Below are 14499 nucleotides of genomic sequence, written 5' to 3'. Positions count from 1 at the left end.
TAGCTGTGTGGCCTCTAAGAAGCCACTTGACCTCTCCATGCTTGTGTGTCCCTCTCTATAAAATGGAGATGCCGCTATTTACCTCACAGGATTGCTTTAAGAATTAAAAGACAGATGTGCATAACATGGTCTAGCAAAATTAACAGTATATATAAAGCACAATAAAAGCAGTGGTGATGGTTTTAGAAATGTCAGTATTGGGGCGCCTGGGTGGCTCAGTCGTTAAGCGTCTGCCTTCGGCTCAGGTCAGGATCCCGGGGTCCTGGGATCGAGCCCCGCATCAGGCTCCCTGCTCGGCGGGAAGCCGGCTTCTCCCTCTGCCTCTCCCCCTGCTTGTGTTCCCTCTCTCACTGTGCCTCTCCCTGTCAAATAAATAAAATCTTAAAAAAAAAAAGAAATGTCAGTATTACTTCCATAAAATGTTATTTTGGTTAGACCAAAAGGGAAAAAAAAAAATCAACTTGAAAATGGCCAGTCACCTGTTTATGAAGATTTTCTTACTCTTGGTTGAATGTTGTAAGAAAATTGACAGTAAATTCATTTGAATAATTTTTAAAGCCTTGAAATATAAATATTAGAATGTATTCTAACCTGGTAAAGTACCTGTAATATATGATTGTCCTGGAGAGTCAAGAAGGTCCCCCATTAGAGACTGGGAGAAGGGGCAGGATCAGAGAAGGTTCTCCCCAGGGTCACAGTCCAGACTTGAATTTATTAAATCAACCCAAGCTCCTACACTGATGCCATAATGTCAGAGAGTCCCTCTGTCGCCCCAAAATAAGAGTGAGTGCCCCCAAGTTCTGGTTTTATAATCTGGGTATAGAAAATTATTTTAATGTCAGTGCTGCCATCTAAATATCATTTTCTTGAGACTGTCAACTTTGGACCCCCCAAGTCTTTCGAGAGCTAAGTGAGTGATCAATTTTTACCTTTCCCTCCCCCACTTAGGATAAGCAAGTTTGTTTTTTAAAAAAATTTGGCTGGAAAATACTCATTTTTATAATATCAGATAACCTCATCTATTTTAAAGTACCTGGTCATCAGCAAATTTTAGAAGGGCAGCCATGGGATCTGCTCCGGGAGAAAGCACAAAAATCAGTGGTGAACAGCAGTTACTATCTCCAAATGCCTTGGATAAATCAAAGGGGGGTGGCTCAATGAATGTGCGCCCCAATCTGTTGATTATAAATTCTTGCAGCATTGGAATAACCTAGAGAGGGACAAGAATATATTTGAAAGAATATTCAAAACTGCTTACAAACTGAAAAGTTCAGATCCAAAGATATTTTAAAACAAAAGACTACATTAGCTTAGTTATTTGTTAATGTTGGTGGAGGGTCAAAGGCATCACTTTATATGAATGTCTTTTAGATAGAAAAAAATGACAAATTATTTAAATAATAAAAGATGAGTGGTTAGTGGCACCAGAATTCAAAGGCATTTTTCTTCCCTTCAATGAGCATTCAGCACGTAGTGGATGAAGAATATAAGAAACCTTAACTCTTTACTTAAGTTTTAAAATACTATGTTCTAAAAATCCACAACTCAAAAGTAGAAATTTGAGAGTGATTTATACAGTACTATACCATCAAGAAAGAATCAATATAGCTGGGAAAAGAAACAGAAAGAAAGCAAAAAGAAAAGCACTTTGAAAGAAGAACAAGCTATACTCCTGAGAAATAGCCAAAACTGTCTTGCAGAAAATTCCTGATAACATACCTGTGTACTTTCAGGGATCATGTGTGAGAATGAGGAGAACTCTGTGGTTTGGAGGCCCCTCCCAGGCATTCATTGTGGAAATGGAATTTTGTTCATCAATGTGGCTGATGTATAGCCTCTAATACATCCTTCCCTCTTTCTCTCTCTCTCTCTTTTTTAAATGATTTATTTGAGAGAGAGAGAAAAAAAGAGAGAGCAGGGCAGAGGGAGAGAATCTCAAGCAGATGCCCCGCTGAATGTGAAGCCCTAAGTAGGGCTTGATCGGATCACCCTGAGATCATGACCTGAGCTGAAACCCAGTGTCGGATGCCTAACCAACTGAGCCATCCAGGCGCCCCTTTCCTTCCCTCTTTCTAATGAAGGGTCTACACCTTTTCTATCTGGACAATGGCTCCAAGCTAATCACATCTCAGATGTGAGCCAAACAAGTGATAAAGATAGGTTTAACAGACCAGTATCCCTATGTCTAGCTTAATAAATTATGTAGACAACATATCCCAGGAAGAGGAGTAATGGAGTGACAGGAACCCAAAGATATTTTGAAGGCCTCAGAATCACTCTAACTGGATACCTGCTCATACCCAAGGATGGCCTTGTGTATACGCACAACACTCTAAATTAGGTCGTCAACTCCACCAGCTGGCACCTTTCCTGAACTTGGAGCAAATTGCAAGAGCAATTTCCAAATACCAAGTATCTCAAAAAGGGGGTCTCCTCTGGAAAAAGTTACAAGTAGTTCCGAACTTTAATTGTGTATTCTCCTGATCATCTATTCACACAAGGTTTGTAAGTCAAAATCATTGACAGGTCACAATGCCTTAAACGGCGTAAATCCTAGTGTGGATGAGTGTGCGTGACAGAGGGTGTGAAGGTGGGGACCTGGGGACCCCTGAAGGAATATCTGGACTTAAATTAGATTTTTAAATCCCTCCCCAATATTTCTCTAGGTTCATTCAACTACAGAAAAATTACAGAAGAATAACAACAGTGTATAAGCACTGTGTTGACAAGGACCTACCTCACATGATGACTCATAAATTCTTTGTACACAATAAATATATACTGAACAATGAATGAATAAAAACTTGGGATGCCTCTTTTTGTGAAGGTGAGATTCTAATTATAGAAATTCTAAACAAAAGTCACAGCATAATAATTCACCCATACAAAAAGTTTCATTTCTATATAAGTTATTTCATGTTTCAGATATTTTGAATGCACACAGATACCAAGCTTATTGCAGGAAACTAAAACTATCCTGTCTATCCTGGGCCTTGTCCTTGCCTTTCGCCTTACTTTTTTCCCCACAGCTGGTCTTCCTCACTACATTAAAAAATCAACAGCAACTAACAGAAAATGAAACTTTTTTTTTTTCACAATCTCTTCCCAAGGCTGACTTCTTCACTAAATTAGAGTTTTACAAACAAAAGCCCAAGGCTTTTAAGTTCATGGTTTTACTTTTAGTAAACTGGAGTTATAAGTGTCCCCTCTCTTTTGTGAGTGGTTCAGGATGCTGTCAGCCACTGCTCATATGTAGACCTGGCTGGAGGACCAAGTTAGGGGTGCACACATGGGGGTGAGTGAACACAACTTTCAGTGTTTTTGTTTTTGTTTTTGTTTTAATTTTAACCTGAGTAAGACTTGCTCCCAAGACCAAACTGTAGCTCCCAAGGTGAATTAAGCTGTGCTTGCTGTTCAGTTTGCAAGGCAATAGAATTGGGTTTGCTTCTGCAATCTGATTATGCAAGCATTAGGTCTGTAAAATGAAATCTGTCAGTAACAAAAATTACAGACTAATTTAAGCAGCCATCTTCCCAAAGGCAGGAATGAAGTTTGTGGACTTCCTTTTATGTTTTTCTATGTATTGCAAATTCCTGTAGGATTTATCTGAGGTCAGAGAAACATAGTCCCTTATATTTGACAAGTTTCTTATTGAAAGCTGATTAACTGGCTTTCTGTTTACAGTTCAGAAGGAGAGAACGGTGGCCAGAAGCTCTTCATTTTGTAAATGGGCTCAAAACGCTGCACACTTCAGTATTTATTCCCCTGATATGTTTCTTTTATCAATAAAACACTATAAAATACTAAATTCTTCACAAAAGTGTAAGCCCGTCTCATTTTTCCTACTGGTGATTTAAAGAGCATCTTTTATATTTTTTCTAAACTAGAGCATTGGAGAACCTGGTGTGTGTGGCTTCTTACCACTGGGTGGAGTTCGTTTTGAGGACAGAGCAGTGGAAAGGAAACAAACAAACAAAAAATTGTGCTACCAAATAATGTCTACTGAAAACTAGAGATGAAGCAATTGGTGATCTTCCTGGTGGATAGATACAGTATCTCATGACTTAGAGACTGCAAGGAAATAAAAATCTACAGAGCACTAGCCCAAATAAAAGCCTCATATAGCACTGTTCCTTTCTCTGGTATGCTAATGCCATGTTACTTTGGGAAAACCACTCTTTTAAAAGTATAATAGCCATATATTATTTTTAAATATACACAGATTCCAAAATCCCAATTTACCACTAGAACTTGGAATACCTGGTAACAGCAAGATTGAAAGGTTTGAGGTTGCTAGTAACAGAAGAGCATACCAGTAATTCTTTTTCTGTTAAGGATTATAGGTGTGATTGTATAGCTAATGGTCATTAATCACTTAGGTTAAATTGAATTATGCTCTAGTAGCAAACATTTCCAGATCTCAGTGACTTAACACAATAAAAAGCTTGTTTCTTATCCCTGCAAAGTCCTGTGTGTGCAGGCAACCTACTCACTGGGTCGCCTCAGTGATGGCACTTTAATATCAAATGTGATTCCACAATGTTGATGGCGGGGGGGTTACCCTGGAGAGTCTCATGCTGGAAGTTAAATGCTTCTGTCCTGACACTTCTCACATTTTATTGGCCAAAGCAAAGTTTATGGCCAGAGTCCTTCACCTCATGTGTGCAAGGGAGGAGAACCGGAAATATTAGTGAATAGTATTAAAATGTCTACATTCATCCAACTACCCGAGGAAAACTCTAAAGAAGATATGGAAACACATGGGGCAAAGTTATAAGACAGGGTGCCAAAGTATTGGACAGAGTAGCTATGTAAAGTATAAAACCATAAATTTCACCTCAATTGATTTAAAAACAAAAACAGGGGCGCCTGGGTGGCTCAGTCGGTTAAGCGTCTGCCTTCGGCTCAGGTCATGATCCCAGGGTCCTGGGATGAGCCCCACGTCGGCCTCCTTGCTCAGCGGGGAGTCTATTTCTCCCTCTCCTTCTGCCTCTCCTCCTCCCCCTGCTCATGCACGCATGTGCTCTCTCTCTCAAATAAAAATCTTTAAAAGAAAGTTAGTAGAATAAAAAATAAATAAAAACAAAAACATACAAACAAAACCCCTCAGCATGAATATCTAACTCCTCATCTCCCTCAAATACACTTTAAAAGGAGAATGAATAAGGAAAGTAATATTTGATCTTTTTGGTAGCTCAATGTATTTTCAGATTAAAATGTCAAACTTTTTAAAACATAAAACTGGGGAACATATTTATAGGTGAAAGTCTGCAATAAACTGATATAAAACATGAACAGAAGCTTCTTTGTTTCTTCAAACACTGAGAGGAAAAGATTGGTGGTACATGCGGAGTCATTTTAGTGGAATGGTCTATAGAGCTTAGAAAACAAAGTAAAAACCTTTGAAAATTTTAATAAAAGGTTTTAAAGGAGGAAGCCGTATTAGGCAAGAGTGTGAAATATTTCATATTCTTCCATATTTAATACTTCCAGGGAAAACTTCTGAAGGCTTAACACTAAAGTTTCAGTGGCAATTCATTTTTGAAAGGGCTACCAAGGCCGAGAAGGTTTCATTATTTTAATGATTCCTAAACAATTGTGGCTACTTCCAACACCTAAGAGCAGGGCAAGCATTATGACTTTTTTTTTTTTAAGATTTTATTAATTTAATTGTCAGAGAGAGAAAGAGAGCGAGCGAGCGCACAAGCAGGGGGGGAGCGGCAGGCAGAGAGAGAAGCAGGCTCCCCGCTGAGCAAGGAGCCCCATGCAGGTCTTGATCCCAGGATGCTGGGATCATGAGCTGAGCTGAAGGCAGATGCTTAACCGACTAAGCCACCCATGCGTCCCAGCATTATGACTTTCGTAGGCCCCAGGCACCTTGTACATCCCTTCCCCCATGAAAAAATATCAAAAATTATATTTTATAATTGTTTTGGTATAATTATAAGCTTAAAATAGACTGGATTATATTTGCTATTTTTAAACAGAATTAAAACATTTGCATAAACAACTAGAAGTATCATGGGCTCTAGGCACGATGCCTAATGGATACTTGGGCCCTGGCGAAGAACACACTGACAAGCCAAGCAAGAATTGCATGTGTTCGTTCAACAGACCATGGCTTACAGAGGGAAGAGTGTCTCTGCCCCACTTGGCACTGATGCATGCAAAAACTTTCAAAACTAAATTGCTCTCACCACCTAAATTCTGGTTTTTTGTTGTTAGGATGGAAGTACTGTCTTATATCCCCTAGCAACTCAAATTGTGAATATAGTAAATTTTGAAATCATTATGTATTACTTTTACTTGAGTAGTAACAGAGGGCAACCAGGTTATTTTTTTCAATTTTTTCTCAACATACCTAATATCTACATTTTTTTCAGAGTATATGGATATCTCTGTGGATGTCTTTATACTTAGATGAATAAATAGCATATAATAATGCAAATGAGAATGTCACTGAGTACTGAGATTTGCTGACATGACAGGTCAGCTGATTCATTGGTTATATAATTTACCATTTAAAGAAATTAAAACGAACAGTATTGACATTTTCCTTTGTAGTTAGCAGTGATGAATGTCTTAAAAATGATACTCTACTAGCTTTCCAAAGGCCAACCGAGAACTACATATAAAGATGGCATTTGAAAAGACAGAAAGTCTACTCTATCTGCTTGGCGCTAACATAAACACCATTGACTAATATCATCAAACTAATAAGAATAAGGATTACAGCATGTAAAAGAAGTAGATTGTAGGGAATTGGGGAAGCATAAATTAAAAGAATCATAAAATAAATAAAACTATAAAATATAGTCTGCTCAGTTCTTAACTTAGTGTGGTTTTAATGATACACAAACTCCTTGAAAAATGACTGCATTGGAAGGAAGTGGGATTAGTACCGCCAGGCTCCTCCACCTCCACTGTGATCATGGAAGGAAATAAAAGTTGTCGGGACTGGAATGGCGGGGTGGGGACTGGAATCACTGAGCTGCTTTAAAAGCTTGCACTTACCTTGTCTGGCCTCAAGCAACGAATGATAAGCATCCTTTGAAACTCATTTGCTTTATCTTCCCAATTTTCAGGAAAAACCTCATGATGTGGCTCCTAGAATTGCAGTAGACATAATTCAGTGTTATTTTAGAGATTATTTCTAAAGAGAATAGTATTTTGACTTAGAAACTGATTTTTAGGGAAAGCGTATAATGACTAAATGAAATCAAGAAGACTAATGTAAATTTTATTAGGCTGGGGTAAAGTTAGGAAATAAGGAATGAAAAGAAAATTTAAAACACCACAAAGGGATCAAAACTAGGACATGAATTAAGCAGGTTAATGTCAATATGAATACTAATCATTAGACAAAATGAATCCTGTTATTAAAAAATGTGCATATGGAGTTTTCCCATTATTTCTCCAAAGGCATTTAAAAACCTACCAACTACTGTCATCATCTATTTATAAAAATAAATATTTATTACAAAAGAAGAAAGGCATTATACTTAAATTTATTATGATATTTCCTGTTTTGAACAATGTTTTGGTGTCTTTTTTATAAAGGTATATTTGAAACTGTATATAGTAAAAAAGAAGCCAAAAAAGAGAGAAAGCTATTAAAAATACACAAGAAGAGAGGCATTAAGATCTCAGGAGGGGTAAAATAAAAAAAAATAAAAAAATAAAGGAGATATTTGTAAAAATTTTAAAACTCTAGGGAAGGCTATGTGGTATCTCATATTAGAAATCTCCATGCTTCAGCATAGTCAATAATATTTCTGTTTCAAATTAGAATGAAGTACTCACAAAAACATATTTGTCTCTAAGAAATAGATTTTTATTACTAACAGAGAGAGATCCAAAAGAGATTCAGTCCACAATATTTGCATTTATGTATAGATACACTCTCATTGTCATGTATAATACAAGTTGGTAACCAAATAAAAAATATTCTCCACATATCTTGCTCTTTCTTTCTTCTTCCCATCTTCCCCAAAGAGAGCTCTTACATATTAAACCCAGGAAAGCAGGATGTCATGAGAGTAGAAATAAAGGAGTATAAAAAAATAATTATGAATTGGCAAACTATTAGCCCTCATGCTAAAAAAAAAAAAAAAAAAAAGTGAAGGCAGGCAACAATTTCTATGTATTCCAGAAGGGAAACTGTTTTACGGTTTGTGTTGACTATAATAGTCTCCAATTATCAAGATAGGGTCCCATGAAAAATTGTTTGAGAATAATTAGCTTTTCCCTCTGAAAGGGAGGTGGAAATTTTATTCTGTCCACAGTTCTTCTAGCCAGAGTACAAATTAGATTTACATGAAGCAAATTAACAGGAGAAAAAAACCAAAGTTTTATTACATGTACATAGAGGCCCAATCATGACACTGAGACCTAAAGAAGTGATCAAAGCATCAGTTCTCTTTAAAAAAAAAAAAAAGTGATTAAGGCAGGTAGTTTTTATACTTTCTAGACAAAGAGACCATAAATCTGTGAGGAAAAAAAAGAAAACTTAACTTTGGGAGTTTCAGTTAGTAAGGAATTCTAAACAGAATTTGGGCTGGGGTTAGTAAATTAGTAAAAAGTAACAAGGGCTGTTGATACAGCCTTCTATGCTCTAAATTCCTGGTCTCCAGTGATGAGGATGTCTTTTTACCTACTGGTACAGGGAGGATACCTTTCACATGGGAGATTTATTTCCACTCTCAGGGGGACAGAGGATCCTCTTGCATAGGCTGTCCCTTAAGTAACTTTTATTTAAAATAATCCATATGCCAAAGTGGCCCATTTTAGGTAGCCTGCCCTTGGCCCCTACACTTCATGTCAAATGACAAAAATGTTTATTAGCTTCTATCCGGCATTCTAGCTTATATCTGCATTTATATCCTGCACTCAGAAAATCTAAACAATAGCTCCTTTGTAAAAAAAAAAAAAAAAAATTTAAGATTTCTTTATTTTAGAGAGAGAGCACCAGCAGGAGGAGCAGAGGGAGAGGAAGTCTTAAGCAGGTCCTGTGTTGAGTGTGGAGCCCGATCCCATGACCCAAAGATCATGACCTGAACTGAAACCAAGAGTCAGACACTCAACTGCACCACCCAGGCACCCCTGTGAAAATTTTTTTAAAAGATTTTATTTTTAAGTAATCTCTACACCAAACATGGGGCTTGAACTTCCAACCCCAAGATCAAGAGTCCCATGCCCTATCAACTGAGCCAGCTGGGTGCCCCTATTTTATAAAATTTTTAACTCACTTGCTATTATGATTGCAAGGTCTAAATTGTTAATAAATAAAAACCTGGTATGGAAATCCAAAAAAAATATTTTAAGGACTCTGCATCGCCACACATTTGAGGATTTAAGGATTTGAACAGAAGTTCAGAAGAGAACTACCAATTTAGAAGGTGGGGATAATATAAATCTAAACCTTGATTTCAAAATCTGACCAGTTATTTAAAGCTTAATTAAATATTGTTTTTAGTCAAAGATAAGAATAAATTACTTAGCATTATTTTGTCCCTTTAAAAACTTTGGAATAAGCAAAAGGGTTAAAAACATACCAAACTATCATATACTTTTTTCCATCCATCCTTTAAGTGCATAAACTCCCTACGAATGGTTTTGAAGGAATGTAAATCATCCAGTCGACATATTTCATCCCATGATTTTTGAGGAAGCCATGTGCAAGGGTTGGCATGAGGATTATCCAATCCAATGCCACCAGTCAGCAGAAATCTCCACTCAGCTTTATTAATCTTTGGAAAACAAAGTATCATGAAGAGTCAGAAATGAATTCATTATATACATAATACATTTAAACCATTTTAAAAGAACTGACTATTGATTTTCAAGTTTTAGGTATGGTCCTTATGGAATCCTATAGCTACAGTATAGCAGCTCAGTACTTACTCATATGAAACCAATTTACCCATTATAACTGGCTTTCAAAATATTTCCATTCTAGATAACTACTTTTTGATAATTTTCCTCCAGAATTACTAATCTAAATATAAAAATTCTCTTTGAGTATATGTTTTCTAAAAATGTCTGTTTAGAGTCTTACAGGCTCTAAAAATTGTGGGAAGACAGAAAGGAGAGGGTGGGGGAATCAGCAAAAACAGGTGAGGGGGAGTGGGAGATACAGGCGTTCAGTATGAAATGAGGAAGTGACAGGAATGAAAGGTACAGGTAAGGAATGTAGTCAATGGTATTGTAAGCGCATTATGTGGTGGGAGATGGTAGTTACACTTGGTGGTATAGAGGTGATGAATCACTATGTTGTACACCTAAAACTACTGTGTGTCACTGTGTGGCAACTATACTTAATAAATATAAAAATAAATAAAATAAAAATGTTGGGAAGACAGAAAGCATTCAATCTGCCATATTTTCAACTATTCTCCGTAAAATGTAATGAGGTACTCCTATGAAACTTTTGCAAGAAATGCAAGAATAAAACCTTTATTCCTTCAGAATTCAACCAATACATCACCAAATCAAATTAATAAATCTTAAACACCTAAGTAAATAAAATAGTGAATTTTGTTTATCACTCTTTTCAATACCTCTTTCATTCTAAAGGTGTTTCCTATATTTTAAATGAATAGATTTGAAATAGAACAAAAATTTATGACAGGTATTGTTAAGCCCAAATGGATTTGACTAACTTGCGCAAGTTCTTAAAAACATTACCATTTATATGATTACTTGGTGTAAATATATCAACATATTTAGTAAATTTCTTAGCATACTTAAATGAGATTCTAATAGAAACTAATTTATTTTAAACTAAAACATACATAAATTTAAGTAATAATTACATAGTGTACTCTGCTTTATTTTTCATCTCTGTGAAACTCAGTCTAGTTGTGATGTCTTGCCTTAACTATAATAATTATTGTTTACCTATTTACAACCCTTTTGTATGTATATATACATACCCCCCCACACACACCCATACAAATTAGTAAATTAATGAATAAATGTTAGTCTTTTTTCTACAAATTATAACAGTACTGACCGCACGTTCATGTAGTAGCAGATTTATAGTTAGACAAAAGGAAAAGAGTAGCTTATCCTTTTCAAAGAGCGATCGGCAGACATTAACATACAGGGAGTAAGTAAAGTGATCCTTCAGAATCTGAAGCCTACAGGTCAACAGAAAGACAAGTGAATAAATAAAAATGCATTATACCTTAAAAAAAATGCTCTTAAGGAAACCTAATATAAACCATTTAGATGCATATTCTTCTAATAAGCTTTCTGGTCAATTACCCCCAAAACAATCAATGATCGTCATTAACTGGGTGCACCAATTTGAAAGCTACACAATGTAGAAACCCTTCAGTAGAATTGCATTTTACTGTTGATTTTTTAAAAAAAACTTAATGTTCCTTTTGGAAAGAAGTCAATGCATGGTACATTAATCTATGATGTTTAAAGATCTGTGGATTATTTTTAACTATAAAGCATTTCTTGGGGTAAAATTTGATTTTCTTATTCTGCAGATGCTTCCAAATGTTCTATATTATATATTAAATTCACAGATTAAAATTAATAGCTTCTTTATTAAATTAACATTTGGTAGTGTGCTACTCTGCTCATAAATCCATAAAAGCTGGAGAAATCACAAAACTTGATAAACTCCATTTTTATTTACCACATAGATAGAACATGGAAATAGGAATAATGACAATATTTGCAACTAACACCTTTCTAGTAAGTGCTAATATGTGTTTTCTGTATTCATAGCAATTCTTTACATGAATATAACACTTTAAAAATTATCATTTAATTCTCTTATAGGGAAAATAAACCATCATTGAAACAAGAATTTCTTTTTTTAAGATTTTATTTATTTGACAGAGAGAGAGAGAGCACAGGCAGGGGAAGCAGCAGAGGGAGAGGGAGAAGCAGACTCCCCAGTGAGCAGGGAGCCCAACTCAGGGCTTGACCCAGGACTCCAGGATCATGACCTGAGCTAAAGGCAGACGCTTAACCAACTGAGCCACCCAGGCGCCCCTGAAACAAAAATTTCAAAAATATTTTTTATTACATAGGTTACAATAGTTGTACTAGAAATAAACAGTTGACTGGAAACCTTTGCAGAGAGCTAATGACTGACAATGGCTCAAACTAAGCACTTCCTTATCTGAAGGAAAAATTAGTATTAAAGTTTGTATTTTGATTAAGCAAAATTTTATCAGTGTTTCTTAATGTGTCTAGAAAGAATAATCTACCAGTAGCACCATATCTTGGCTATTTTCAGACTGATATCCTAGGCTACCAATCATCTCAGCTCTAATTTTCTCCTTACTTGCCTATTTCTTTGATTATTTTGTACCCTGCCAGCATTCTCATAAAGAAAATTGTAACAAATTTATGTATTTTATTTCTAGTTGAGAACTCTGGAAAAGGGCTTGGTAGAGAGGGCTTTGAAACTAGTTGCTGAAATATAGTTGAATTCTCTGAAGATTTAAAATAATCAGACTATTCCTGTCCCCATTTTTATGCTAATCATGGTCTTTTCACACTTGGTATTTAATTGGTCTCATCTGTAACAGTACAATTAATACAGGGTAACTCAGATTTGGTCTTTCTAGAATAAAATAAAAATGTCTGTACTTTAAAACAAATTTCCTCTTATAGATAGGAAGATTGAAGGGAAAATTATAAGGATCACTTGTATTAGAAATTCAATTTCAGGGCGCCTGGGTGGCTCAGTTGGTTAAGCGACTGCCTTCGGCTCAGGTCATGATCCTGGAGTCCCGGGATCGAGTCCCGCTTCGGGCTCCCTGCTCAGCAGGGAGTCTGCTTCTCCCTCTGACCCTCCTCCCTCTCATGTTCTCTGTCTCTCATTCTCTCTCTCACAAATAAATAAAATCTCAAAAAAAAAAAAAAAAAAGAAATTCAATTTCAGTCTCAGTGATAAAAATGCAGATTAAAATACAATATTTTAATAATCTGTTACAGTGAAAAAGAGGATAAACATGATAATTTTCAATGCTGATGTGTGATACGGGGATATAAGATCATTTGCGTTCCTCCAATGGAGTTGTATATTTGAATAATCATTCAGGAGTCTGAAAGAAGTAAACACCTTTGTTCTAATTTTGGAATTCTAGCCTATAGAAATAATTAACAATGTGGACATTTATATTTATTGCGGTATTATTAATAATTTGAAAGCTGGAGATTACCTGTGAGTCTTATTTTTTTAAAGATTTTATTTATTTATTTGACAGAGATAGACACAGCAAGAGAGGGAACACAAACAGGGGGAGTGGGAGAGCGAGAAGCAGGCTTCCCGCTGAGCAGGGAGCCTGATGCGGGGCTTGATCCCAGGACCCTGGGAACATGACCTGAGCCAAAGGCAGACGCTTAACAACTGAGCCACCCAGGCCCCCTACCTGTGAGTCTTAAAACATGAAAATCATGGCACATTCATAAAATGGTACATTGTGCAACTATTAAAAGTTATGTTTCAGAAGAGTAATAACATGGGAAAAATGATAGTGATAGAAGCGGAGGGAAAAGAAAAAACACTGTGCGTGTGTGTGTATACATTTATATTGTTTTCTGAGAGAGATTTCTGTTTGGTCCCTATAACAAAGCTATATCCTCATTAGATTTTTGTTTTTGTACTATGGGTTTTTTTGGCTATAGTTATTTATTTTGCTATATTAAAAATTTGATTAAAAAATGATCCAAATTACTATGGCTATTTCACAGTATATATATGTCACAGTCATATATATATAGCATTAAAAACATGTTTGGTGTAATAGTTAAGAGTTATTATGAATAATAACCATCAGAAGGTAAGCAAAAATGAAATATGTTTTCATTGCTGAGTAAAAGGAAATAAGAAATAATTTTACTAGTTGTTACAAGTTTATACCCTTAAACACCATCAATTTATCCTACCAAGCCCCTTCCCCTGGTAACCACCATTTCACTGTTTGTTGTTGTTTTTTGTTTTTACAGGCATGAATTTTTTTTTTTGATTCCACATGTAAGTGATATCCACATTACTTATCTTTCTCTGACTTATCTTGGTTAGCATAATGTGCTCAAGGTCAATCCATGTCACAAATGGCAGAACATGTACATGCAGAACAATGAAAATGGACACCTATCTCATACCACTCATAAAAATTAACTCAAAATGGGTCAAAGATGTAAACTTAAGACCTTATATCATAAAACTCCAAAAGAAAACATAGGGAAGAAACCTATCAATTATTTCAGCAATGATTTTCTTAGACATGACACCAAAAGCACAAACAAAAGCAAAAATCAACAAATGGGACTAATTCAAACCCAAAAGCTTCTGCACAGCAAAAGAAACAATAAAAAAAAAAATAGCACCAAGAAATAAATCTATACTTACATGGGCAATTAATCTATGACAAAGGAAGCAAAAATATACAATAGGGGAAAAGACAGTCTTTTCAACAAATGGTGCTGGGAAAACTGGACAGCTGCATGCAGAAGAATAAAACT

The 14499-nt window shown here is 35.8% G+C and overlaps 1 protein-coding gene across 1 annotated transcript in view; it reads right to left on the bottom strand.

Annotated features, from left to right (window-relative positions):
- The window catches only part of DNAH7 (dynein axonemal heavy chain 7), a 260241-nt gene that overhangs the window by 39458 nt on the left and 206284 nt on the right, over positions 1 to 14499 (bottom strand). The window contains exons 53-56 of the mRNA XM_081815321.1: positions 11015 to 11141; positions 9555 to 9749; positions 7015 to 7107; positions 1034 to 1210 (exon numbers count right to left, since the gene is read on the bottom strand). Of these exons, the coding sequence (XP_081671447.1) occupies positions 1034 to 1210; positions 7015 to 7107; positions 9555 to 9749; positions 11015 to 11141 (592 nt within the window). The remainder of the gene's footprint in view (positions 1 to 1033; positions 1211 to 7014; positions 7108 to 9554; positions 9750 to 11014; positions 11142 to 14499) is intronic.

This window comes from Leptonychotes weddellii, chromosome 3 (genome assembly GCF_054177405.1).
Source record: "Leptonychotes weddellii isolate Sample4059 chromosome 3, ASM5417740v2, whole genome shotgun sequence".
Taxonomy (NCBI): Eukaryota; Metazoa; Chordata; class Mammalia; order Carnivora; family Phocidae; genus Leptonychotes; species Leptonychotes weddellii.
The sequence above is the reverse complement of the archived record's forward strand: the minus strand, read 5'-3'. Positions and strand labels throughout refer to the sequence as shown.